Source organism: Orycteropus afer, unplaced genomic scaffold (assembly GCF_000298275.1).
Source record: "Orycteropus afer afer isolate SDZICR_OR568_19922 unplaced genomic scaffold, OryAfe1.0 scaffold00244, whole genome shotgun sequence".
In the NCBI taxonomy this organism is placed as follows: Eukaryota; Metazoa; Chordata; class Mammalia; order Tubulidentata; family Orycteropodidae; genus Orycteropus; species Orycteropus afer.
The window spans coordinates 1,666,601-1,690,608 of record NW_006921831.1 but is presented as its reverse complement, the minus strand read 5'-3'; the positions used below and the strand labels follow the sequence as shown (position 1 = coordinate 1,690,608).

The 24,008-nt window shown below is 51.8% G+C and overlaps 1 protein-coding gene across 1 annotated transcript in view; it reads left to right on the top strand.

The window, feature by feature from the left end:
* The window catches only part of SHANK2 (SH3 and multiple ankyrin repeat domains 2), a 626,142-nt gene that overhangs the window by 61,763 nt on the left and 540,371 nt on the right, over positions 1-24,008 (top strand). Inside the window, exons 4-6 of the mRNA XM_007949326.1 lie at positions 410-561; positions 4,096-4,263; positions 15,516-15,632. Of these exons, the coding sequence (XP_007947517.1) occupies positions 410-561; positions 4,096-4,263; positions 15,516-15,632 (437 nt within the window). The remainder of the gene's footprint in view (positions 1-409; positions 562-4,095; positions 4,264-15,515; positions 15,633-24,008) is intronic.

Here is a 24,008-nt window from a genome sequence, read left to right as displayed (position 1 = left end):
CCTCATCTTCTCTGTGGAGTGCCTGGGTGGTTGAAATGGAGAAAAGCAGTGTTTGCTCTCTGAGTCTCTGTGTCCCTAACTGATCCCTGGGATGAGGTCGGGATGGCCTTGTGGGGTTTTGTGTTCTCGGGGAATGGAGCTGAGGAGCCTCCTAGCCGCGTAGTCAACGGAGCTGCCTTGTTGAACCCCGCTTCTGCCGTCCTTGTGGTTTGCACGTGACCCATGGGCCGCCTGCGTCACCACTGGGGATGCCTGAGCCACGCAGGCTGCATGGCCCCGTGCGGAGCCGTGCACGCGGGATTCCCGGTCCTGCGGTTCAGTGTTAGAAGTCTGACTGCGCTGGGAAGTGATGGGTGGTGGCGGCGCCTACAGGAGTCAGTTCTAGAGCGTGTCTGTCTGTGTTCTGCAGAGGCGCCCTTGACCTTAGCCGCGCAGCAGGACGACTCCGTGGACGTGATCAAAGCGCTCAAAAATGGCGGCGCGCATCTGGACTTCCGCGCCAAGGACGGGATGACCGCCCTGCACAAGGCCGCCCGCGCCCGGAACCAAGTTGCCCTTAAGGTAAGCGCCAGACCCCGGCTGACCCGGAGGCTCCCCTCCTGCCAGCTGACACCCCCACTCGGTCTGACCTGGGGCTTCGCCTCCTCCTGGCTGACTTCTCCCACCTCCCGGCTGACTCGGGGGCTCCCCCTCCTGCCAGCCGACACCCCGACTCTGTCTGACCTGGGGCTTTGCCTCCTCCTGGCTGACTTCTCCCACCTCCCGGCTGACTCGGGGGCTCCCCCTCCTGCCAGCCGACACCCCGATTCTGTCTGACCTGGGGCTTTGCCTCCTCCTGGCTAACTTCCCCTACCTCCCGGCTGACTCAGGGGCTCCCCCCCCACCAGCTGACACCCCCACTCTGTCTGACCTGGGTGCTCCCCCTCCTCCTCGCTGACTTCCCCCCACTTCCTGGCTAACCTGGGGGCTCCCCCTTCTCCCAACCAATCCCCACATATCTGACAAGGGCTTCCAGGCTGCCCTGGCCCCCACGCCCTGGCCGCCATTGAGGTACTTGAGATGGGTGTTCCGGCCGCTGAACTGTGACCTGTGCTATGACTCTCCGGCCCTCTCCTTGTTGTGTGTAGAATTTCCTGCTCACAAAGTCACTGTTCTCTTGTATTTCAGTCACAGGCCTGGTGCTTTCAAGCAGCAGGGCCAGCACTGAAACCCAACCCAGCCTCTGAGCCTGCACTCCCAGCCTGCGGCATCTGGCCAGCCTGGCGTGGCTGCCTTGGAGGGCTGGGGTCCAAGTCCCAGGGGTGTGGGTGGCAAGCCTCCTCTTCCTCAGACACTGTCCTCGGTGTGGGCTTTGTCTGCCCAGCACTGTGTTTCTTTGTTAATTAAAAATTTTTATTGTGCTACCACATAGACAACAAAACTGTGTACCATTTTAACCGTGGTTAAGTGTATATCTCAGTGGCATTAATTAGTCAGCATTAGCCATTTAAAAATTTTTCCATCCCCCAAACAGAAACTCAGTACCCCTTCAGCTATACCTCCCCACTGCCCTCTCCAACCCCACCCCCTGCAAGCTGTGATGTGTTCTAGACAGTTCATGTCAGTGGGCCACACGATAGGGGTCCTCCTTTTACCTTTCCCTTCACCCAGGTTCCTTTGTGTCTCCCTACTGGTTAGTGGCTTACCCCCTTCCTCTCCCAGCCCTGGGAGTCATCAGAGAAGACTGCTTTTTTTGTGAGGCCTTTCCTTGTTGTTTTACAGTAGCGGTCTTGTACCATATATGTCCTTTTGTGGTTGACTAATTTCTCTCAGCATAACGGCCGCTAGGTTCATCCGTGTTATGAGACGTTTCACAGATTCTTCCTTGTTCTTCAACACTGTGCACTATTCCATGGTGTGTAGGGACCATAGTTTGAGGATCCACTCCTCCGTGGATGGGCACTTAGGTTGTCTCCATCTCTTTGCTGTTGTGATTAGTGCTGCGATGAACATGGGTGTGCACGTATCTGTTCATGTCACGGCTGTTACTTCTGTAGAGTCTGTACCTAGCAATGGGATTGCTGGATCATATGGTATTTCTATTTCCAGCTTTTTAAGGCAGCACCATACCATTTTCCACAGTGGTTGCACCATTCTACAGCCCCACCAGCAGTGTAGGAGGGTTCCAGTCTCTCCACACCCTCACCAGCATTTGTTGTTTTCTGGGTTTTTTTTTTTGGCTTTGCTGTTTTTCTGGAATGAGATGATATCTCATTGTTGTTCTGATTTGCATCTTGCTAACAGCTGTGACAGCAAGCATTTCTTCATGTGTCCATCGGATGCCAGTGTGTGTCCTTCTGTGTCTGGTGTATTTCACTCAACATAACGTCTTTACGGTTCATTCACATCACAGCATACATGAGACCTTTGTTTCTCTTTGTGGCTAAGTACTGCTTCACCACCTGGATGGACCACAGTGTATGTCTCCACTCATCTGTCAGTGACACGTGGGTTATTTCCACCTGTGCCTACTGTCAATAATGCTGCAGTGAGCATTCGGGGCAGGTGGAGGGTGCCTCTACCGCAGTTAGCAAAGCACAGTGTTTTTGAAGCGTCCAGGTAGAATGCTGAATGCCTGAGCCCACGCTCTGTCAGGGACAGGTGAGGCTACAGGTGGAATTCTCTCTGAAACATGGGTTCCTCAGCTCCCGTCAAGCTACACTTTGTCCCTTGTCCTCCTTAGAAAATACATGTTCTCCAATGCTTGTGAGGGTTGTCACCTGTTAACACACGCTAAGATAGTGCTCCACGGTGCACGTAGATTACCAAGCACCGTTTCTCTCTTGGTTGTCAGCGTTGGCCTTCACCAAGATTGTGCCACCAGTACAAACTACATCACCAGGCCACGGAGAAGTCAGGATGCCACATGGCATGTCTGTGGGATGCCTCCTCTTTTCCTGGTTAAGCTCGTTCAGCACATGTGGCACCATTTGCTATTTCTGGGCTTGAAACATCATTGCCTTGAAACAAACAGAAAACTATTGCCATGGAGTTGACTTCAACTCAAGAGGACCTCATATTGTCAGAGCAGAACTGTGCTCTGTACCAGTGGCCAATGTTCTGGAAGTAGCTCGCCTCTGGGAGGACTCGAGCCTCTAACCTTCCCTTTAGCAGCCAAGCATGTTAGCCGTTGGTGCCACTCAGGGACTCCTGCCAACAGGGAGGACCCCTTAACTCTGGAAGGGCCAGGAAAAGCACTGAGCCCAGGCTTTGGGTTAGCCTCAGCTCATTGAAGCATGACCTGATGCTTCACACTTGGCTGTTTCACTCCGTACAAAGATGTCATGGGCCCACTGATCGTGTCTTAGATGGCAGGAGCTGCTGTAACCAGTAGTACCCCAAGGAATGGCTTCAAGGAAGTGTACTGTCTGCAGTTCAGGGCCTGGCTCTAGGGGAGGTCCTTCTTCGTCTGGTTCAGCCTCTAGTAGCTGTCGGCAGACCTCGCTGCAGGTGCTGGGCTTGGAGAAGTGCCTGCCATGTGCATCTCCCTTCACCTGGTGTCTTCCCGTGTGCGTGTCTCTGCTCTTGTTTCATAACCGGAAGTGATTGGGTGTAGGACCCACCCTCCTCTGGCGTGGCCTCATTAGTGTTTTAACAGCGTCATGTTGACAGGTACAGGGATCAGGGTTTCGTTCCTCCTCTTTAAAATTTTTCTGAGGTTTCACTGTGACTTGCGTGAAAGTTTACGCCGCACATTCATTTCCCATTCAACAATCTGTTCACGTTTTGTTTGGTGACATTGGTGAGTCACAGGACTTGTCCCCCTTCCCCCTGGGTCCCCGTTTCCCTTCATCCTTCCTGCCCCTTCCTGACTTCTGAGCTTGGTTCCCGGGTAAATGCTGCCCTTTGGTTTCATGTGGTTGATTGGTCTGAGGATCACGTTCCTCCCAGGTTACTATTCACTTTATAGTCCCATCTGTTGTTTGGCTGACGGGTGATCCCAGGGGTGGGTGGCTTTTGTTCCAGGCCTGAAGAATGTCAGGGTAGGATTTCAACACATATTTTGGGGGGCACAGAGGAATCTGTTACAGACCACCTCTTTTCTTTTTTCTCTAGACCCTTTTAGAACTTGGGGCATCACCCGATTATAAGGACAGCTACGGCCTGACCCCACTGTACCACACTGCCATTGTCGGGGGGGACCCGTACTGCTGCGAACTCCTTCTCCATGAGCACGCCACCGTGTGCTGCAGGGACGAGAACGGCTGGCATGAAATCCACCAGGTGCGTGGGCTCTTGTTCTTTGCCTCATTTTATCTTTGTACCCCGGGGGGTCAGGGCAGGCCACAGGTGGGACCTAGCCTCCAGGTGGGACCTTCTAGGAGCCCCTAAAAAGTCACAGTTAACCCTCAACACTTGGAATTAGGAATATTTCCAGGAAAATACACATTCTGACATCTCTGGGAAAACTGGAAGGTGTTGTAGAGTGGATTTTGACACCTAAAATACTCGTTGGGGGCCTCACTCCTGCTCCTGTGGATGGAACCCTGTTTGGGAGCAGGGCTTCTTCGCTGTGCTAATGAGGCCACACCGGTGTGTTCCAGTTCTCAGTTACCTTCCGGTAGGTTCGCACTCCTGACAACACCACGTGCGTCAGAGGAGCTGGGCTCCACGGGGTTCTCGGGCTGGTTTTCTAGGAGGAGATCACCAGGCCTTTGGTCCGAGGCTCCTCAGAGTGGACTTGAGTCTCCAGCTTCTGGTTAGTAGCTGAGCACGTAATCATCGATGCCACCCTGGGGTTCCCTGTCAGTGCAGGGTGTGTCCAGACCTAGTCATTTCACAGTGACATAAAGAGCCGCTTAGACCCAGAGACAAAGAGGGGAGATGGACACCAAACCTAGAGACAAAGTGGGGAGACGGACACCCTGTGCAGGTCACCCAGGAACGCCAGGAAGAACGCTAGAGAGCTGAGATGGATAAGCACACAGTGGGAGAGATAGACGCCATGTGGAGGAGATGCCAGGAACCCAGGAATGCTGGGGCTACGGAAGCTGAAAGACACAAGGTCCTTTCCCTACAGCTGACAGGGAGCCGAAGCCCTGAACTTGGACTTCCAGCCTCCTGAGGGTGAGGGAATAAATAAATAAAGCCCCCGTGTGTGGCATGTCTGTCACAGCATTGAGAGACTGAGACGGCCACTGACAAGCCCCAACATGTGGTATTGCCATTACAGCAGCACCAGGCGTCTGAGTCGGTCCCTGACCCCACCTGGGAGGAGCTATCCACCCCACTCACCGTGGGCAGATGGCAGTGGGGGCACCCACAGGCCAGCAGAGGGCAGTGGGGGTGTTGAGGGTGTGGTGGAGGTACTGGAGGCCAAGTTCACATTGGCTGAGGGGCCTTGCCACAGAGAGGGGCCAGCACCCTCAGGAGGGGCCCTGCTCTGGTTTGCCTCCTTTAGTCTGGTTCAAGGGTGGAGGCTCTGGGACCCAGCCCCTACCACCCACAGAGGCAGCTCTTGTAATCAGAGCTGTTGTTCCCTGGAGTTTGGGTTTCCGAAGGAGCCACCTCACCCAGATCCTATGTGCGGCTGCACCATAGGTCACCCCCACCCGCTGGCGAGTGTTCCATCACCCACCAATGCCCCCTGCTGTGTGTCAGAGGCCACCACACATGGCTCCTTGTCCTCCATACCCAGGCAACAGCAATGAGCAAGCGTGGCCATGATCCCACGGAAGGGGGACGTCAGACACGTCAGCTTACACATACTATGTGCACACCTGTGTGTCCCTGTGCATGCACATGCACTGTCTCTGTGGAGTGCGTGCACACGCAGCTGGGCATCTCTCCTTTGCTGCACACCATGCTAGCTCCCGCCTCTCTCCTCCGGCAGGCAGGCAGCTCATGCATGACCTGCCCGGTGTGTCCCAGAATGACCAGGAATGCAGGTGACCATGTTTGTGTGTATGTGTGTGTGTGCATGTCCAGAATGACCAGGAACAAAGGTGCCTGTGTGCGTGTGTGTGCACGAGCAGTTCTCTCTCTGTGTGAGTGTGGTTTGTCTGTGGTGGTGTGTGTCCATATGTCTGAGTGTGTGGTATGTGCATGGATATGAGTGTGTATGTTGTGCAAGTGTGTGTTGTGTTTACGTGAGTGTGAGTATGAATTTCTGTATGTGTGTACATGTGTGATATGTATCTGCAGAAAGGTATATATGTATGTTTTGTGTGTGGTTGTGTGTGTCTTAGTGAATGTGTGTCTGTATGAGTGTGTGTGTCTGTTGATGAGGTTGTGTCTGTATGAATGTGTGTGTTAGAATGTGTAATGTGTCTATGTGAACGTGAATTTGTATCTGTGTGTATGTGTCTAGGTGTGTCTGTGAAGCCCTGACAATCTCTTACTGTGGAGACACACACACGTACCCACAGAAACACAGGACATACACACTCATACAAACACACCCAGTGCAGGAGACTGCATGGTGTGGAGTTCACCCCCGGGACCCTGCACCTGGAACTGGAGCACTGCACCCCTGAGCCACCCAGCTACCCCTTTCCCCGTTCTCCATGGCCCCCCGTGGGCCTGCGTTTGGCGCATGGCAGCTTTATCCCCGGGGCTGTGACTCCTGGTTTGGGCTTTGCTCTGCCCTCTGGTGGTGGCTCTGTCTCATGCGAGTGAGAAAGCCACTGTGTGTCTGCTGGCGTCTGCCCACATGTAGTGACCTGAGCCCCCTGGGTGGCCTCCCTGGCCTTCCTCTGCAGGGCAGCCAAGACCATTCCTTCCGCTGGCGGTGGGGGGTACTTGGTGTGGGGCCCACAAAAGGGGCAGACAGTGGTATCCTGGTTTGTCCTCCTGCGGGGCTCACTGTCACCGGCAGTCACTGTGCTGACGGCCGCCTGCACACCCTTCTTTTCTAGCCTTACGCCATCCTTAGGATTCTCACCTCCAGTTCTCTGAGTTAGAAGGGCCCAGAGAAGGTGAGTGACTTGCTCAAGGCCACAGAGCACACATTGGCTGGGTTCAGTCCCAGTCTCCATCCTGCCTCGGGGCTTCAAACAGAAAACACTCTCAATCCACACGTACATTTGTGGCAGAAGGGAATGCAGGGGCAGGCAGGTTTTCCCCAACCAGCTGGGCCCTTCAGATCCCCCGCGTGGTTCTCACGTTTGTAGAGTCTGCGTCTAGAAGTCCATCGTGTATCTGCAGCACTGCTTCTACTCTGACTCCTGTGCTCACCTCAGCTGCCTGCCACCCTCATCTTTCCAGGAAGCTCTGTAGCTCTTCAAAAAGATGAAGAGCAAAGATGTCTCTTGGAAGGCTAAGGTACACCTAACTCAAGCCATGATATTTTCAGTCACCTCATGAGCCTGAAAGGTGGACAATGAGTAAGGAAGACCGAAGAAGAGCTGATGCTTTTGAGACGTGGTGTTGGTGAGAATGCTGAATGTACCATGGACTAGCTGAAGAGCTAACAGATCTGTCCTGGAAGAAGTGCAGCCAGAATGCTCCTTTGAAGTGAGAATGGCCAGACTTCGTCTCACCTAGTTGGCTTTTGTTGTCAGAGCGACCATTCCCTGGAAAAGGATGCTTGGTAAAGTGGAGGTCAGTGAACAAGGGGAAGGCCCTCAATGAGATGGATTGACACAGTGGCTACAACCATGGGCTCAAGTGTAGCAAGGATCCTGAGGTTGGTGCAGGACCGGGCAGTGTTTCCTTCTGTTTTATTAATGGAGCCGACTGCCGGCATCTAAGGACAACTACAGCTGCAGCCCAGCCCTTCACTCCCGCTGCCGGCTCAGGCCCTCTTCCTAAGCGTCCCCACACGGCGCTGCCCGCTGGGGTCTAAGGCCCACGAGGACTCACAGCCGGCCCTCGCCCCACGTGGAAGGAGTTGCTCCGCCCACTGCAGTGACGTCATGAGAGCGACGGCGTGAGCTCACGCTGCCGCGAGTTACTTCAGACTTGGCGTCAAAAGCCTCCGAATCTTTTACCAGTTGTAGAAAAAGTACTTGCTTTCCGTGGAAGTCTTGAAACCACAGAGAAGGGTGAAGAAGAAAGTGAACGCCGCCAGTGCCGCAGAACGTCCTGGGTCAGATTTGGGGCAAGCGGTCAGCGTGTGGCCCTTGCGGAGTTCTGTCGCGTGGGCAGGGCGTTCTGACCATCACCCCCTCAGCCTGGACAATTTGCTGCCAGAACGCGCGGGACACAGGAAAGCGCCGTGTTTGTGCCTGCAGTCTGACTTCAGTAAAAAGACGGAAACGCGAACCCCTCAAACGGGGACGCAGAGGGTGAGGTGGGGTGTCCCAGACGCGGGCTGGGCTGGCCTCTTGGGGTGCAGTTCGACAGCGTGGACGTTGGTTGAGACGTCACCCGGCCGAGCGGCAGCTTGTCAACACGGGACAAGGGCCAGGCTTCACGGAGGACGGGGAGGACACAAACCCCAAGCCATGAGGTGGGAGGACCAGGTCCAGGGCCCTGGCCTCCCACCCACCACACACAGCGTCCAGGCGTCCATGGCCCTTGCTGCTGGAGCTACGGGCATGAGCTGGCCCTGTTTTCAGGGGGTCTGCTCACCAGAAGAAAGATGGGGGGGTCTGTTTCCGTATACACTTACGGCCTTGGAAACCCAACGGGGTCGCTACGAGTCAGAATCGACTTGATAGCTGTGAGTTCGGTTTTTGTTTTTTTGTTCTGTACTGGAAGCTCTGGTGGCGTAGTGCCTAAGGCATCTGACTGCTAACCAAAAGGCTGGCGGTTCAAACCCACCAGCCACTCCTGGGAAGAAAGATGGGGCAATCTACTTCCGTAGACATACTGCCTCAGAAACCAAGGAGGGGTCGCTATGAGTCGGGTCCAACTTGACAGCAGTGAGTTTGTGTTTTTATTTTTGGGTGGCGGGCGGGGCGGCGGGGGGGAGCCCCTGGGTGCCAGTGGTTAACATGCTCAGCTGCTAACTGGAAGGTTGGAGGTTTGATTCCACCCGTGGGTATCTGAGAAGAAAGGCCTGGTGATCTACTTCCAAAAAATCATTCATTGGGAGCCCTGTGGAGCCCCGTTCTGCTCCTACACACAAGTCGCCAGGAGGTGGGGTCAGCTTGATGGCAACTGGTGTTGGGTGCAGTATGGACCCAGGAGCTTGTCCTGTTTTCTGCACCTCTTGCCCTCTGGGTCAGTAAGGCTTCTCTTTGTGGGGATAACCAAATTGTCCTCTCACCGTCACCCCAGAGGAAATGAGAGCCACCCAGCCCTTCTGTCTCTCATGAGCCCTGACTCCTTGGGGCTGTGGGGGCCACCCAGCACTTCTGTCTCCCATGAGCCCTGACTCCTTGGGGCTGTGGGGGCCACCCAGCACTTCCGTCTCCCATGAGCCCTGACTCCTTGGGGCTGTGGGGGCCACCCAGCACTTCTGTCTCCCATGAGCCCTGATTCCTTGGGGCTGTGGGCAGAAAGGGGGTTCGGAAGGAGAGGGGGCAGAAGGGATGGAGACCAAGGTGGTGGAGACACCACCTCTCCCACTTTGGCCGCAGCTTCTGTTCTGCCAGGATGATAGAAATAGTGTCTTGGGGAGACCCTGGCTTCCAGAAGCCTTATAAAAGCATTGGGCTCACTAGGGAAAGGGCAGGACCATCCTTTTAGATGTCTACATGGCATGGGATGGATTGGTACAGTAGCTGCACCAACGGACTCGGACATGCTGACGGTTGTGGTAATGACCCAGGACTCGATGAGATTCCGTTCTGCTGTTTGTGAGGGCACCACGAGTTGCAGTGGACTCAGTGACAGTAGAAGCAGGAGGGAACTCACCCCAGCAGACACCTGCTGCTCAGCCGCCAGTGCCTTCATCCCTGCCCAGCTCTGGTTGTGTGGGGGGCATTGCATCCTCCAGGGGGCGCATTTCCCATGCTGTCATGTTGCTCATGGTAGGGTTGGGATTTATCATGAGTGTCCAGCAGATGGCAGTGATGTGGTTCAAGGAAACCCGAGACCCATTGCCATGGTGTTGATTCCTGATCATAGCCACTCCTCGGAAGGAAGGTTGGGCAATCCTACTTCCGTAGTGATACTGCCTTGGAAACCCAAGGAGGGGTCGCTATGAGTCGGGGCCGACTCGACGGCAAATGACAACAACAACAACAAAGTAACACACTAGGGCAGAGTAGAACTGCCGTGTACGGTTTCTATGTCTGTAAATCTTTACAAAAACAAGGTGCTTCATCTTTCTCCCGCTGAGCGGCTGGCTGGTTTGAACCCACCTTTTGGTTAGCAGCTTTAACTACCATGTGACTAGAGCTCCTTGCCTGAAGGAAGGAGAATGCATTTTCCTAATCTACACCAAGTTGTGAGATTGGCACGTGGTAGGGTACATGCTGGGTTGACTGGGGTGAACCTAGAATCTTGGAGAGCCTTTCCAAATACACCTTCCCAGGCCTCACCTGGGAGATTCAGAGAGAGTACCTATGGGGTGGATCCCTGTGCACGTTCCAAAAGGCATTGCAGGAAAATGGTTAGGCTACATGAGGGTTGTCTGTTTCACCAGCTGCCGGGTGGTGATTCACATTCATGGTGCTCCATGTGTATCAGGGTAGAACTGTGCTCCGTAGGGTTTTCAGTGACTCACTTTTTGACATACGTCACTAGGGCTTTAATCCAAGGTGCCTCTGGGTTGGCTTGAACCACCAATGAGCCCTGACTCCTTGGGGCTGTGGGGGTCACCCATGGTGGAGGCCTGAGGATGTTATCCCACGTGGTCCTCCTAAGTATCCTTGAACCACCAATCTTTTGGTTAGTAACTGAGCACAAACTGTGTCATGTGGAGACCTATATGAGTTTATGGTGTGGCGGTCTGAACTGACTCCATGCTATGGATTTTGTTTTGGTTTTATTTTGTCTTAGATTTAATTTATTCTTGGACCTTCTGGTGACTCTCCTGAGCTGTCCCCAGATGCCCTGATGACCCACTGCTATCGAGTGGATTCCGCTCATAGTGACCCTGTAGAATGGCGTAGAAGTGCCCTGTAGATTTCCAAGGCTGTAATCTTTCAGATACACCTGACTTTTTCATTGGCAGCCAAGTGGTTTACCCGCTGTGTCTCTGGGCCCGTCATTGTCTCTGTACTGCCCTTTACAATGAAAGGATCCAGCTGGGATCTGAGAGCACTCCTCAGGCTTTCCCTAACCCTCCCAACTTCACACTTTTGAAGACTCTGCTTGGGCTCCCATTTTCTAGAATGTTCTCTCCAGTTGGGCTTGTTGTTGCCTCACGAGTCACAGGCTGTGCATTTTGACATGTCCTAGAAGTGATGATGTCTTCTTTTCACTTGTTGCATTCCATCCAAAGACACGTGATGACCACCTGTCCCATTCCTGGTGATGTACACTCTGACCACTTGAACAAGGTGGTTCTGCTAGTTTTGGTGTCCCTTGCCTGAGTTAACTTTTACTATGGACCTCAGTTTGCTGATGGGACAGGACTCAAAATGAGAAACAACAGCTGCAAATATCCATTAATAATTGGAACATGGAATGTATGAAGTAGGAAGGTAGGAAAATTGGAAGTTGTCAAAAGTGAAATGGAACGCATAAAGATCAGTGTCTTAGGCATTAGTGAGCTGAAATGGACTGGTATTGGCCATTTTGAATCAGACAACCATATGATCTATGATTCTGGGAATGATGACGAGGAATGGCATCATATTAATTGTCACAAAGAATGTTTCATGATCTGTCCTGAAGTACTTTGCTGTCAGTGATAGGATAATATCCATATGCCTGTAAGGAAGACCAGTTAATACCACAGTTATTCAGATTTATGCACCAACCACCAAAGCCAAAGACAAGGAAGTTGAAGATTTTTACCAACTTCAGCAGTCTGAAATTGACCAAACATGAAGTCAAGACGTTTTGATTATTCCTGGTGATTGGAATGTGAAAGTTGAAAGGGGAGAATCACCAGTAGTTGGAAAATACAGCCTTGGTGATAGAAATGATGCCAGAGATCAGATGATAGAATTCAGCCCAATGACTTACTCATTGCAGATACCTTTTTTCAACAACCCAAACAGTGGCTATGTACATGGACCAAGGAGCTCTGTTGGCATAGTGTCTAAGGCACTTGACTGCTAACCAGAAGGTTGGTGGTTCAAACCCACAAGCCACTCCATGGAAGGAAGACTGGACAATCTATTCCTGTAAAGATTTACCATCTCTGAAACCCATGGGGTGGTTATGAGTTGGAATTGACTTGATGGCCGTTTTTTTTTTTTTTTTTTTTTAATACACATGGACCTTGTCAGATGGGGTACCCAGGAATCAGATAAACTTTATCTGTAGAAAGAGAAGTTGGAGAAGCTCAGTATCTTCAGCTGAAACAAGGCCAGGAGCTGACTCTGGAACAGGCCATCAACTGCTCATGTGCAAGTTCAAGTTGAAGCTGAAGACAATTGAAACAAGTCCACAGGAGCCAAAATATGACCTTGATTATATCTCACCTGAATTTAGACACCATCTGAAGAATAGATACAATGCCAGTGACCAAAACCAGAGGAATTGTGGGGTGACTTTGTGCTGTTTTAACAGAAAGATACCACGAAATGGGTGGCTTGAACAAATAGGAGTTTATTCTCTTACAGTTTTGGAAGATTTAAGTCCAAATTCAAAGTGCCAGGGTCTAGTGGCTGGATGAAAGCCCCTCCACATTGGACTTCAGCTCTGCCTCCCTGCTCCCTGCCACTGAAGCTAGAGGCTTTTCTCAGTCAGGCAGCTACTGGCTGCTGAGACTGACAAACCCAAGGTTGACAAGTAAAAAGGCACAGTTCCGATGTTACCAAACCATGTGGCAGGCCATTGATTCAAGTCCATTAAAAGCCCCAAAATCCGCAGGGCAACATGATAAGCTGCTGAACAATGACTTGGCTATGTGCAGCGTTCAAGCGTGCTGAAAGCTAGAGATTACTCAAAGTTGCTTCTTATATACTGGATGCAGTCTGCATCCCTAAGGCAGTTACTCAGCTGCTCCAGTAGATTCCACCATGGAGTTAATTACAATCTCACCATGGGGAATAACTCCCACCAGCTGCCCAGCCACTCAGCCAGGCCCAGCCACACAGCCTTCACTACACAGCAGGGCAGGTGGAAGCAGCCGTATCTGCCATCAGTGTCTGCCCACTAAGGAGGTTATTCTGCTGGAGGCCTAATGGTCGTAATTGTGTTTCTCAGGCTTTCTCCAAGCTCATCCAAGGATGAGTTTGAGTATCTTCTTAGTCATCTGTCCTCACTGCTTGTTGGTGGGTGTAGCTCTTCTCGTAGACTGTGAACATCAGGTGCCCTCCATGGTTGGAAGGGCTTAGTCATAAGAGCTCCTCAGGTAGGTCCTCTTACTCCACCCCCAGCAGTTGCCCGTGTGCCAAGGCTGACCTGTTCCTTCCCTCTGGGGATCCCATGCAGAGTGGCCCCATCTGCCTGCCTTTGAGGTGCCTGTCAGTCCTGGCCACTCGCTGGCTTCCCCAAGGTCCCCGGAAGTGCTGGTGAGAGGTAGCATGGCTGGCTGGACTTGGCATCCCTGGGCTTGGGAGTCACATGGTGCTGCCACATGGCATGTACATTGGTGATATCAGGGACATGGTCTCCAGAGCTGGGCAGGGTGCCTGACTCAACTGCACAAGGCACCTCCTCACTCCATGAGCCGTGGGCGAGAAGGGTCACCCATGGTGGAGGCCTGAGGATGTTATCCCACGTGGTCCTCCTAAGTATCCTGATAGGGTGATGATGTTCCTATCTCAGGCAAGGATGCAGGCTGGAGGTGAGTTCTGGTCATGGAGGGTCCCTGACTTGGATCCAGGCCTCTCTGCCCCCTGAGCCCTGTGGGTATGAACACACATGCGTCTCTGCAGAAGGGCTGGGAAAAGGGACCCTCGCATGTGGGCTTCCCTCTTCCAGCAGACCCCGCAGGGGGTGGGTTCGATGTTAAAGCAATAAATTCAGGGCTGTCGGGCAAAGAGATGGACGACCCCCTCCCTGGACCCAGAGGCTGCCTCTCCTGCCCATTTTCACACCCCTCTTCGTGAGGGTAGAGCTTGTATAACAAGGCCAGGGTGAGGGCTGATTGTTGATTTGAGGGTGGGAAAGCCATTGGGGGCCTCTTCAGGTTTCTTGGCACCCCGATCTGAGTGGAAAAGATTTGGAGCCCCCCCAGACCCTGTTAAGCAGCCAAGCACAGGTCCCCAAGCCTGTCATGAGAATACTGCTCCTGAACCCCAGCCAGGGGTCTGGCAGCCACCATGAGACTTGAAGTGTTGTTTTGGTATCCTGGGGCTGCCGTCATGAAGCAACACAAAGTGTTAGGTTCAGTAGAGTTGGCTCTGGCTCCTAACGACCCATGTACCACAGAATGAAGCACTGCCTGGTCCTGGACCAGCCTCACAATCCTTGCTGTATGTGAGGCCATCATTGCAGCCACTGTGTCAGTCCCTCTCATTGAGGGTCTTCCCCTCTTTCCTTTACCCTCTACCGCGCGTGATGTCCTTCTCCAGGGACTGGTTCCTTCTGTCAACATGACCAAAGTGTGAGAGACAAAGTCTGGCCATTCTCACTTCCAAGGAGTATTCCAGCTGCGCTTCCTCCAAGATGGACTTGTTAGTTCTTCTGGCAGTCCCTGGTACTTCCAGTATTCTTTGCCAACACCACAGCTCAACTGCATCATTTCTTCTGTGGTTTCCTTATCCATTGTCCTGCTTTCACATGCATATGAGGCGACTGAAAAGACCATGGTGTGGGTCAGGTGCACTTGAGTCCCCAAAGTGACATTTTGCCTTAAAAAAGGTATTTTACAGCAGATTTGCCCAACACAATAATACATCATTTGATTTCTTGATTCCTGCTGGGCATTGATCATGAATCCAGGTAAAATGAAATCTCTGGCAACTTCAGTCTTTTCTGTTTATCATGACATTGGTCCTTCAAGGTAGATGGCTCTAAGGACAGTCATTTGTGGTATCCCCGTCTGGAAGCCAGGGTCCACATCAGCATATGGCATCCAGTTCCCCCGAGGGTTCAGAGGGAGGCCTGTCCGTGTCTGCCCCAGCTCCAGGGGACGGCTGGTGGCCCTTGCTACACGTTGGCTGCCTGTAGGTGCACCTGCTGCTATTGTCACATGGTGTCCATCTTCCCCTGAGTGTGACCCTGTCTCTGTCTGTCCCCTGGTTTATGAAGGTACCACTCAGACAGGATTAGGATCAGGACACACTGTGCACTGCTGTGACCTCATGTCGACCTAACTGGTGACTCCTTCAAAAGACCTGTTTCCCCAAACAAGGTCCCTTCCCAGGTGCAGGGCTTGGGGCTTCAGCATCTCTTTGGGTCACGGTTTTATCCCTACTAGGTGCTGATGTGTTGGGGGTCCTGATCCAGCACGGGCCACACCTTTGGGTTTTGGTGGACACGGCTGCATGGCAGTTTGTTGGTGGTGGGTTTGCATAGGGCCCTGGGCTTATCCTTGCTGTGTGGTGGGCTCCTGACTCAGGGTGGCCTCTGTGTTTCAGGCCTGCCGATACGGACACGTGCAGCACCTGGAGCACCTGTTGTTCTATGGGGCGGACATGGGTGCCCAGAACGCCTCGGGGAACACGGCCCTGCACATCTGTGCCCTCTACAACCAGGTGAGTGGTTTGTATCACCCCCCACCCCCACCCCGTGCCTTTGATCTGTCCATAACTCCAGACAGTGCACCTGGCGCCATGCTGAGCACCTTGCAGGTGTCCTCTCAGATGATGTACACCTGGCTCCTCTGCTGAGAACCCTTATTCTTCCTAGGAAAGAGGAGGCCAGACCTCTGGAGAGCAGAATGAGGGGCCCAGGGTGCATAGCTGGGATCTGGCCAAGCTGGGATTAGAACACAGGTCTGTCGGAGTCCAGTCTCAGTGCCCCACACTGCTTACTTTCTGGAAAAGACAGAAGGATATGTCAAACCAAGGTTTTCAGCGTACGCCCTTCCCCCGGAGCTGAGGGGTGCACCCAGTGTACACGCTGCCTCCGGAGCTGAGGGCACATCCAGTGTACACACTCCTCCCGGAACTGATGGGCGCACCCAGTGTATGTGCTCTGACATTGATTCCCTACCTGAGGTAGGGAGAGGTACTGGCTGAGATCACGGTGGGGGTCATGCTGTCAGTTACGACAGCCCTGCCCATTGTCTCCAACAGTACTGTTACCGGCAAGCAGACTTCAGCACTCCGTTGTGGTCCTTAATTGCTGTCAAGTTCATCCCGATGTCATGGATGGGGTCAGGGCAGCCTTTCAGTCAGCCTTCAGGGAATGTTGTCTAGAGTTGCTAGTCTCCCTCATAGGGTTTTGAGGCTCTGACTTTTTGGAGGCAGATCCAGGCCTGTCTTCTGAGACACCCCTTGGTGGGTTTAAACTGCAGCCTTTCAGCGAGTAATTGCGAGCTTCACTGTGGGCACGACCAAGGCCTCTTGCCATTCCTGCAGGCCACACTCACGAGCCTTGGGCTAGGGAGCCGCCCCATGGGAACACAGTGGACACAGGTGCACGAGACAGACGAATGCTTCCCCTCTGTGAGGCAGAGTGTGATTTCCCGGGGGTCTGGAAGGCACCGAGGGGTGTGGAATGTGACCCCGTGCTCCGGGTGTGTGGACCCAGTGTGGAAGGTGGAGCAGCAGCACGTATTGTGAGTGCCCTAAGCAGCCAGGCTGCAGGAGGGAGACTGGGAGGGCTGCTGGTCCCACAGGAGAGGATGGTATGCGTGAGGGCCCATGGATCAGGGAAATGGGTCTGGGGTGTGGTCCCTGTCTCAGGACAGTGAGGGGGGCACCAGGTTCCCTAGTCATAGAGATTAAGACACTTTCTTGGACATCAGAAGGTGACTGTGGGCATCACTATCGAATATCACCCCCCTCATATTCTCTTCCTCTGACTTCAAGGATCTCTAGTAGGGAGGGTGCTGGGATGTGTACTTAATACCAAGCAGAATGGGGGGCCTCCTCACCTAGGGGAACAGAGGGGATGTCAAGGAGGAAGGACTGTGCTGGAGGCCCCCAGGGTCAGTGCACTCTGCCCTCTTCTTCTGTTAACATTATCTTCCCAGTGCAAATCAGTAATTCCATCCTGCTGGCTCAGTGTGGCCTCTGAGTGATATCTTGAGCCTTATCCTGTGCCCAAGTCTGTCCCCAGACCCTCTGCGACTCTTCTCCAGCCCTCTGAATTTCCCACTTCTAGCTATTAAACTCTCTTGGATGCTTTGCCCTGGAAAACTCCTATTCATCCTTCAAGACCCAATCAGATGTCCCTCCCTCAGTCGTGCCTTTCTTTGATGACCTCCTGATAGTCAGGGCAGCTGCTGCTTGGCTCCTGCAGCCCTTTGCTGGAAGTAGCCAGGGTCACCTGCTGGGACCAGGCCATTCTTAAGCCTGATTGCCCTGCTGGTGTGCCCTCTTGCTTTGGCCCAGCTTCTCAGCGACATGAACCACCACCTTTCCTTGTTCCCTTGTGCCTGGCTCAGCAAAGCAGCTCACCTTGACAGGATTGCGGTAGCCTCTCGCCGGGTTTCAAGGAACCTGCTGTGTGAGGAGTTTGTGGTTCTCTCTCAGCAGGAGTGAATAGATGTGTTTGAATAGTGAATTGTTCTGTGAGTGGGGTTGCATTACAAAACCACGTGCTGTGAGGCTGCACTGTGGCTGGGAACATCTGGAAAGCACGTGCCTCTTAATTACCACCTTAGAAGGAACAGCATTCTTCATTTTTTCCAGTAGATTTCAACCTTATTTTATGACAGAAAAAAAAAAAAATTAGGAAAAGCATGTTTTCTGTCATCTGAGATAATTGTGGACAAGATGGTCTTGGAAGGTGGTGATGGCATTTTGTTAGAAAGGTCACACAAGGTCATGTGTGTCCTGAGTTACATAGGAGTCTTGGAGGGGTGCAGATGGTGGGCATGTGTGACTGCTAACTGAGAGATCAGGGTTCAGTTCTACCCTGAGGCACCTTGGAAGAAGGGCCTGGCCACCTCCTTCTGAAAGTTCAGCTGTTGCAAACTACAGAATGCAGTGGTACTCCACAAACATGGAGGCTGCGGGAGTTGGAGGTGATTCCATAGAAACTGTTTGGATTTGTTTGTATTCTGACTTATGTGTGGGTCTGGGTTTTACTCAGTTGAACTCTTCTTTCTCCCTGTCTATCCCCACCCCTCAGCTCACTCTCTAGTAGAGCTCAGAGCTGCCTTAGGTTGGAATAAGGGTCATCAATTTCTTTCTGTAAAGGGCCAGTTTGCAATTATTTTATCTGAGCAAGCTACGGACTCTGTTGTGAGTACTCATTTGTTTTTGTATTACAAAAGTAGCTATAGACACTATGTGACAAATGCGTGTGGCTGTGTTCCAATAAAACTTTATTTACAGAAGCAGACAGTGGCCTGGTTTGGCCTCTGGGTCATATACCCTTGGCATAGCAAACTCCTCTCCTCCTCCTGACTATGAGACAGACCCTCTCCTTGGGGCTGAGTGACTCTCTCCCTGCCTGTGGGGCAGCTTCTCAGGTGCACAGAGAGCTGTCTATCCAGGTTCTTGGAGTCACGAGGACAGCCTACTGCAGTTTCAGCTGAAGCTCACAAGTGGAGAGGCACTAGGTGGCTCCCCTGTTTTTTGACTACTTACACTGGTTGAAAATCAGGAAGGGTATGCGTCAGGGTTATATCCTTTCACCCTGTTACTCAATCTGTATGCTGAGCAAATAATCCGAGAACCCGGACTAAAGGAGAGCGTGGCACCGGGATAGGAGGAAAACTCATTAACAACTTGTGATATGCTGACAGCACAGCTTTGCTTGCTGAAAGTGAGGATGACTTGAAGCACTTACTGACGAAGATTAAAGATTATAGTCTGCAGTATGGATTACAGCTCAACATAAAGAAAACAAAAACCCTTACAACTGGACCATAAGCAGCAACACAATAAATGGAGAAAAGATTGAAATTGTCAAAGATTTTGTTTTACTTGGATCCACAGTCAACACCCATGGAAGCGGCAGTCAAGACAACATATTGCACTGGGCATATCTGCTGCAAAAGACCTTTGAAGTGCTGAAGAGCAGAGATGTCTCTTTGAAGACTAAGGTGTGCCTAACCCAAGCCATGGTACTTTCAGTCACCTCATATGCATGTGAAAGCTGGATGATGAGTAAGGAAGACTAAAGAAATGTTGATGCTTTTGAGTTGTGGTGTTGGTGAAGAATACTGGAAGCACCATGGACTGCCAGAAGAACTAACAAATCTGCCCTGGAGGAAATGCAGCCAGAATGCTTCTTGGAAGCAAGAATGACCAGACTTTGTCTGACTTACTTTGGTCATGTTGTCAGAAGGGACCATTCCTTGGAGAAGGATGTCATGCTTGGTAAAGTAGAGGGTCAGTGAAACAGGGGAAGACCCTCAATGAGATGGACTGACAAAGTGACTGCAACGATGGGCTCAGGTGTAGCAAGGATCATGAGGCTGGCACAAGACTGGGCAGTGTTTTGTTCTGTTGTACATAGGGTTGCTTTGAGTCAGAGCTGACCCGATGGCACAAAATAACAACAACCTTGCACTACCTCCAAGAGACATTGTGTAGGGTCATGACTCTGGGCCATGGCCCTTGGACATCATGTCCTGTTAGACTGTCCCCAGAGAACATTCTAGCACCTCGCCTTAGGAATCCCTCATGCCCTGCCCTGGGGTGCTAGTGTGATCTCTCATTCCCTCCTGCAAGCCCCCCTAACTGGCTGTGAACCAAGCCTATGGAGTATGTGAGGCCAGTCACAGCATTTGCATAGGGAGGGTGGAGATTGCCCAGCCCTCCTTTGGCACATGCCATTCACTGTACTTCCCCACAGCTCTGTCCTCCTTGTGTCATCAGCCTGCAGAGCACCGTGCTTTACCCAACACCCATTTCCACATGTGTGATGCATTGGGCACATTGGGCCAAGTTCCAATGCAGATAAGAAATAGTACTCCAGCCATACTGAACAGAATGGTAAAATATAGGGGCACTGTAAGGGACAGTAAAAGGGGTAAAAACAGATACCAGGTCACCACAAACCGTCCCACTCTGAGGAATAATGTGGAAAGATAGACTCTTTGAGGGGTGGGAGGGAGTGGGAAGTATGTTGGTAGCAGCCCCAGTGACTGGGGATAGCAGTGCTGGGAGGTGTGGGCAGTTTAGATTCCATTTGGCCCAAGCCCTTATCTCGTTGTGTTGTCTGGGACAACCTACTGTCTTTATTGAGCCCTGTGTTTACTCCTTTGTAATATGGGTGCTTATCTCTAACTCACAGGGCTGCTAAGAGACTTAAGTAGACAGCTAACATGTGGTGTATCTGCTATAAATACTCAGTTAAGAGAGGCAGTGATGATGATGTTGAGTTGGTCATGATAGTGGTGATAATGATGCTGAGTTTGATATTGATCATGGTGATGGTGGTGATGGTGGCGGGATGATGGAGGTGGTAGTGATGGTGGTGCTGATGGTGGTGGTGATGATAGTGGTGGTGATGATAGTGGTGATGATGATCATGATGGCAGTGATGATGCCATCAACACCGCTGCTTTGCTTGAGTCATGGCCCAACACTGGGATTACTCAGGATATTTGCTAATAGTACAGATGCCAGGCTCCCTCTCCAGAACCTCAGAATCCCAGTGATACTGAGGAATCTTGTGCTAAGGGAGTGGCTTTGCCTTGTGCCAGGAGCAGTGTGATGGAACCCCTGCTATTAAGGGCCTTTCCTACTCTGCCCTGAGAGAGCAAGACCAAAGTCTCCTCAAGTTCTATAACCTGGGCAGCCACCATTTAACTACAGAGTCTAATGGTGGCTCAGTGTCCCTTATTGAGCATTGCCTGTTGTCACCAAGTACACATTCATGGCAAGGATTTTTCCGTATCAAGCTGGGAAATTGACCAAGCAAAGGCTTTTTCTTTGACTTCCCTGGTTCCTTTGAGTGCCCCGGTCTCTTTGGGCGAGTCTTCCAGTACTCAGGCTTTTCTCAGTAGACATTTTGGGGGTGGGGGAAGTCTTCTGTTGTCTAGGACTGTCCTGGGCATGACAGGACATTCAGTGTCCCCAGCCCCTGGGCACTCACATTTGGGATGGCACCCCAGTCACTGTGCCATCAAGACCACCTCCATCCACACAATGCACTCTTCACTTACAACCTGTAGACTTAAATCAGTTATGATTATGGTGATGATGAGGCTGATGGTAACCATGCTGCTTCTGATGGTGCTTGTGATGATGATGGTGGTGATGGTGGTGGTGGGGGGGAGGAGCATGGTGATGATGCTGCTGCTGAATGTGCTGCTTCTGTTGTTGTTGGTGGTGGTGATGGTGATGATGATGTGGTGGTGGTGATGGGGAGAGAGGGTGATGATGGTGATGTTGATGGTGCTGACGGTGAAGATGCTCCTTCTGTTGGTGATAATGATGATGATGATGTGGTGGTGGTGGTGGGGAGAGACAGGGTGATGATGATGGTGATGCTGCCACTGATGGCAACCATACTGCTTCTAATGGTCCTCGTGATGATGATGATGGTGGAGGGGGGATGGTGATAATGATGGTGTTGATGCTGATGGTGAAGATGCTGCCTCTGATGGTGCTGGTGATGATGATGCTGATGCTGGTGATGATGATGATGTTGATGATGGGGTGGTGGTGGTGGGGAGGAGCATAGTGATGTTGATGGTGATGCTGACAGTGGTGGTGATGATGGTGGCGGTGGTGGTGGTGGGGAGGAACATGATGAGGAGGATGATGATGCTTCTGATGGTGGTGGTGATGATGGTGCTGGTGGTGGTGGGCACGAGCATGGTGATGTTGATGGTGGTGATGATGGTGGTGCTGGTGGTAGTGGGCACGAGCATGGTGATGTTGATGGTGATGATGGTGGCGGTGGTGGTAGTGGTGGGGAGGAGCATGGTGAGGATGATGATGATGATGCTTTTGATGGTGGTGGTGATGATGATGGTGGTGCTGGTGGTCCTGGGCACGAGCATGGTGATGTTGATGGTGATGATGGCGGTGGTGGTGGTGGTGGGGAGGAGCACGGTGATGGTGGTGGTGGTGGTGGTGGCAGTGGTGATGGTGGTGGTGGTGGCGGTGGGCACGAGCATGGTGATGCTGCTGCTGCTGCTTCTGCTGATTTGCCTTAGCAAACCTGTCCTGAATAAATATAAAAACATCCAGATTTATGGATTGCTATATATGTTGTTTTTAAATCAATTTTAATATATAATTTTACTCGTCTTACTGTTGTTGAAAATACACACAGCAAAGCATACTAATTCAGCAGTGTCTACATGTACCACTTAGTGACGTTGCTTACAGTCTTTGAGTTGTGTGACCATTCTCACTCTCCTTTTCTGAGTTGTTTCTCTCCCATTCACATCAATTCACTGCCCCCTAAGGTTCCTGTCTAATCTTTTGAGTTGCTATTCTCAATTTGATGCCATGTAGAGAGTTTTTAAAAGAGAGTAACAGGCAAGGCCAACACCTTTTACTAGTTAAGCTAAGCTGTTGTTTGGTTTTAAGAAGACTTCAGGGGCTATTTTTGGTTTAAGGTTAAAAGTTTATCTCAGGGCAATAGTTTCAGGGGTTCACCCATCCTTCATGACTCTAGGAAGTCTGAAGTCCATCAGAATTTGAAATTGTATTCTGTGTTTTTCCCCTTTGATCAGGGTTCTTTTATGGAAGCTCTGATCAAACTGTTCAGTAATGGTAGCTGGGCACCATCCAGTTCTTCTGGTCTCATGGCAGAGGAGGAAGCTGCTCCTGGAGGCAGTTAGCCACACATTCTATATCCTGCTGCTATTCCTGACTCTCCTCCTTTCTCTGTTGTACTGTGATGGAAATATTTTCTCTCTCTGAAATCAACTAATTAGGGCTTTGATGGTAAGCAGTAAATTGCATCTAATCTGCTGAGTCCCCTGGCTTTAAACTGGTTTCTGAGAGCCCCCGAGGGAGGGAAGCAGCCTGCGTTTGTTCTCCTGCCCTAGAGAATGAACCAAATGAAGGAAGATTTAAATATCAACGATTACTGGGCTGGAGCACTTTGGAAGATGAAAACAACAACAGCAAATGAGGTAACAAAAGCCCTGCCTCTCTGGGAGCAGGTCAGGGAGAGCCAAGGGGACAGGCCAGGGCATTTTTCGTGCATGTCTGGGCCCTTTGTGATTGCCACGGAGTAATTGTCAGCTCAGTGGCTGCCTCCCCATTGGCCCTCTTGTTGTTGTTGTTATGTGCCGTCAAGTCGGACCCGACTCATAGCGACCCCTCCTTGGGTTGCCGAGGCAGTATCACTACAGAAGTAGATTGCCCCATCTTTCTTCCGAGGAGTGGCTGGTGGGTTTGAACCGCCAGCTTTCTGGTTAGCAGTCAAGTGCCTTAGCCACTATGCTACCAGAGCTCCCATTGGCCCTCTTAGGGGACAAGTTCTCATTATCATTGCAGTTAGGGGCCACATGGTCTTCCCTCAGGTCCCCTAGCAGGCCGTTGGTGGGGCTGCTGGTTTCACTGCCGTAGTCAGGCCGGAAGACGGAGGCTGGGGCCATGGCTGCTCAGCTGAAGGATGATAGAGCTAGGCTTCCAACCCATACCCTCTGATCTCAAATCTCAGCACTGTCTTTTCCTCGAATGTTGGGGACACATTCTTCTAGTCCTTAGCCAGTGGGGGTGAGGCCCATGGTGCTGGCAGCCTCGCTCACACAGGCCATGCTCAGGTGGGGCTAAGGATCTGTGTCAGTGGCTGGGGCCGCTGCAACCATATGCACAAACTGGTGGCTTAGAACCACAGAAATGGACTCTCTCACAGTTCTGGAGGTTGGAAGTCTGAAACCAAGGTGTTGGCAGACCATGCTCCCTCTGAAGGCTCTAGGGATGAACTCTTCTTTGTCTCCTCAGTGTCTGGTGGTGGTGGTTCTAGTTAGGTGCTGTTGCGTCAGACACCACTTGTAACGACCCCGTGTACAACACAATGAAACACTGCCCGGTCCT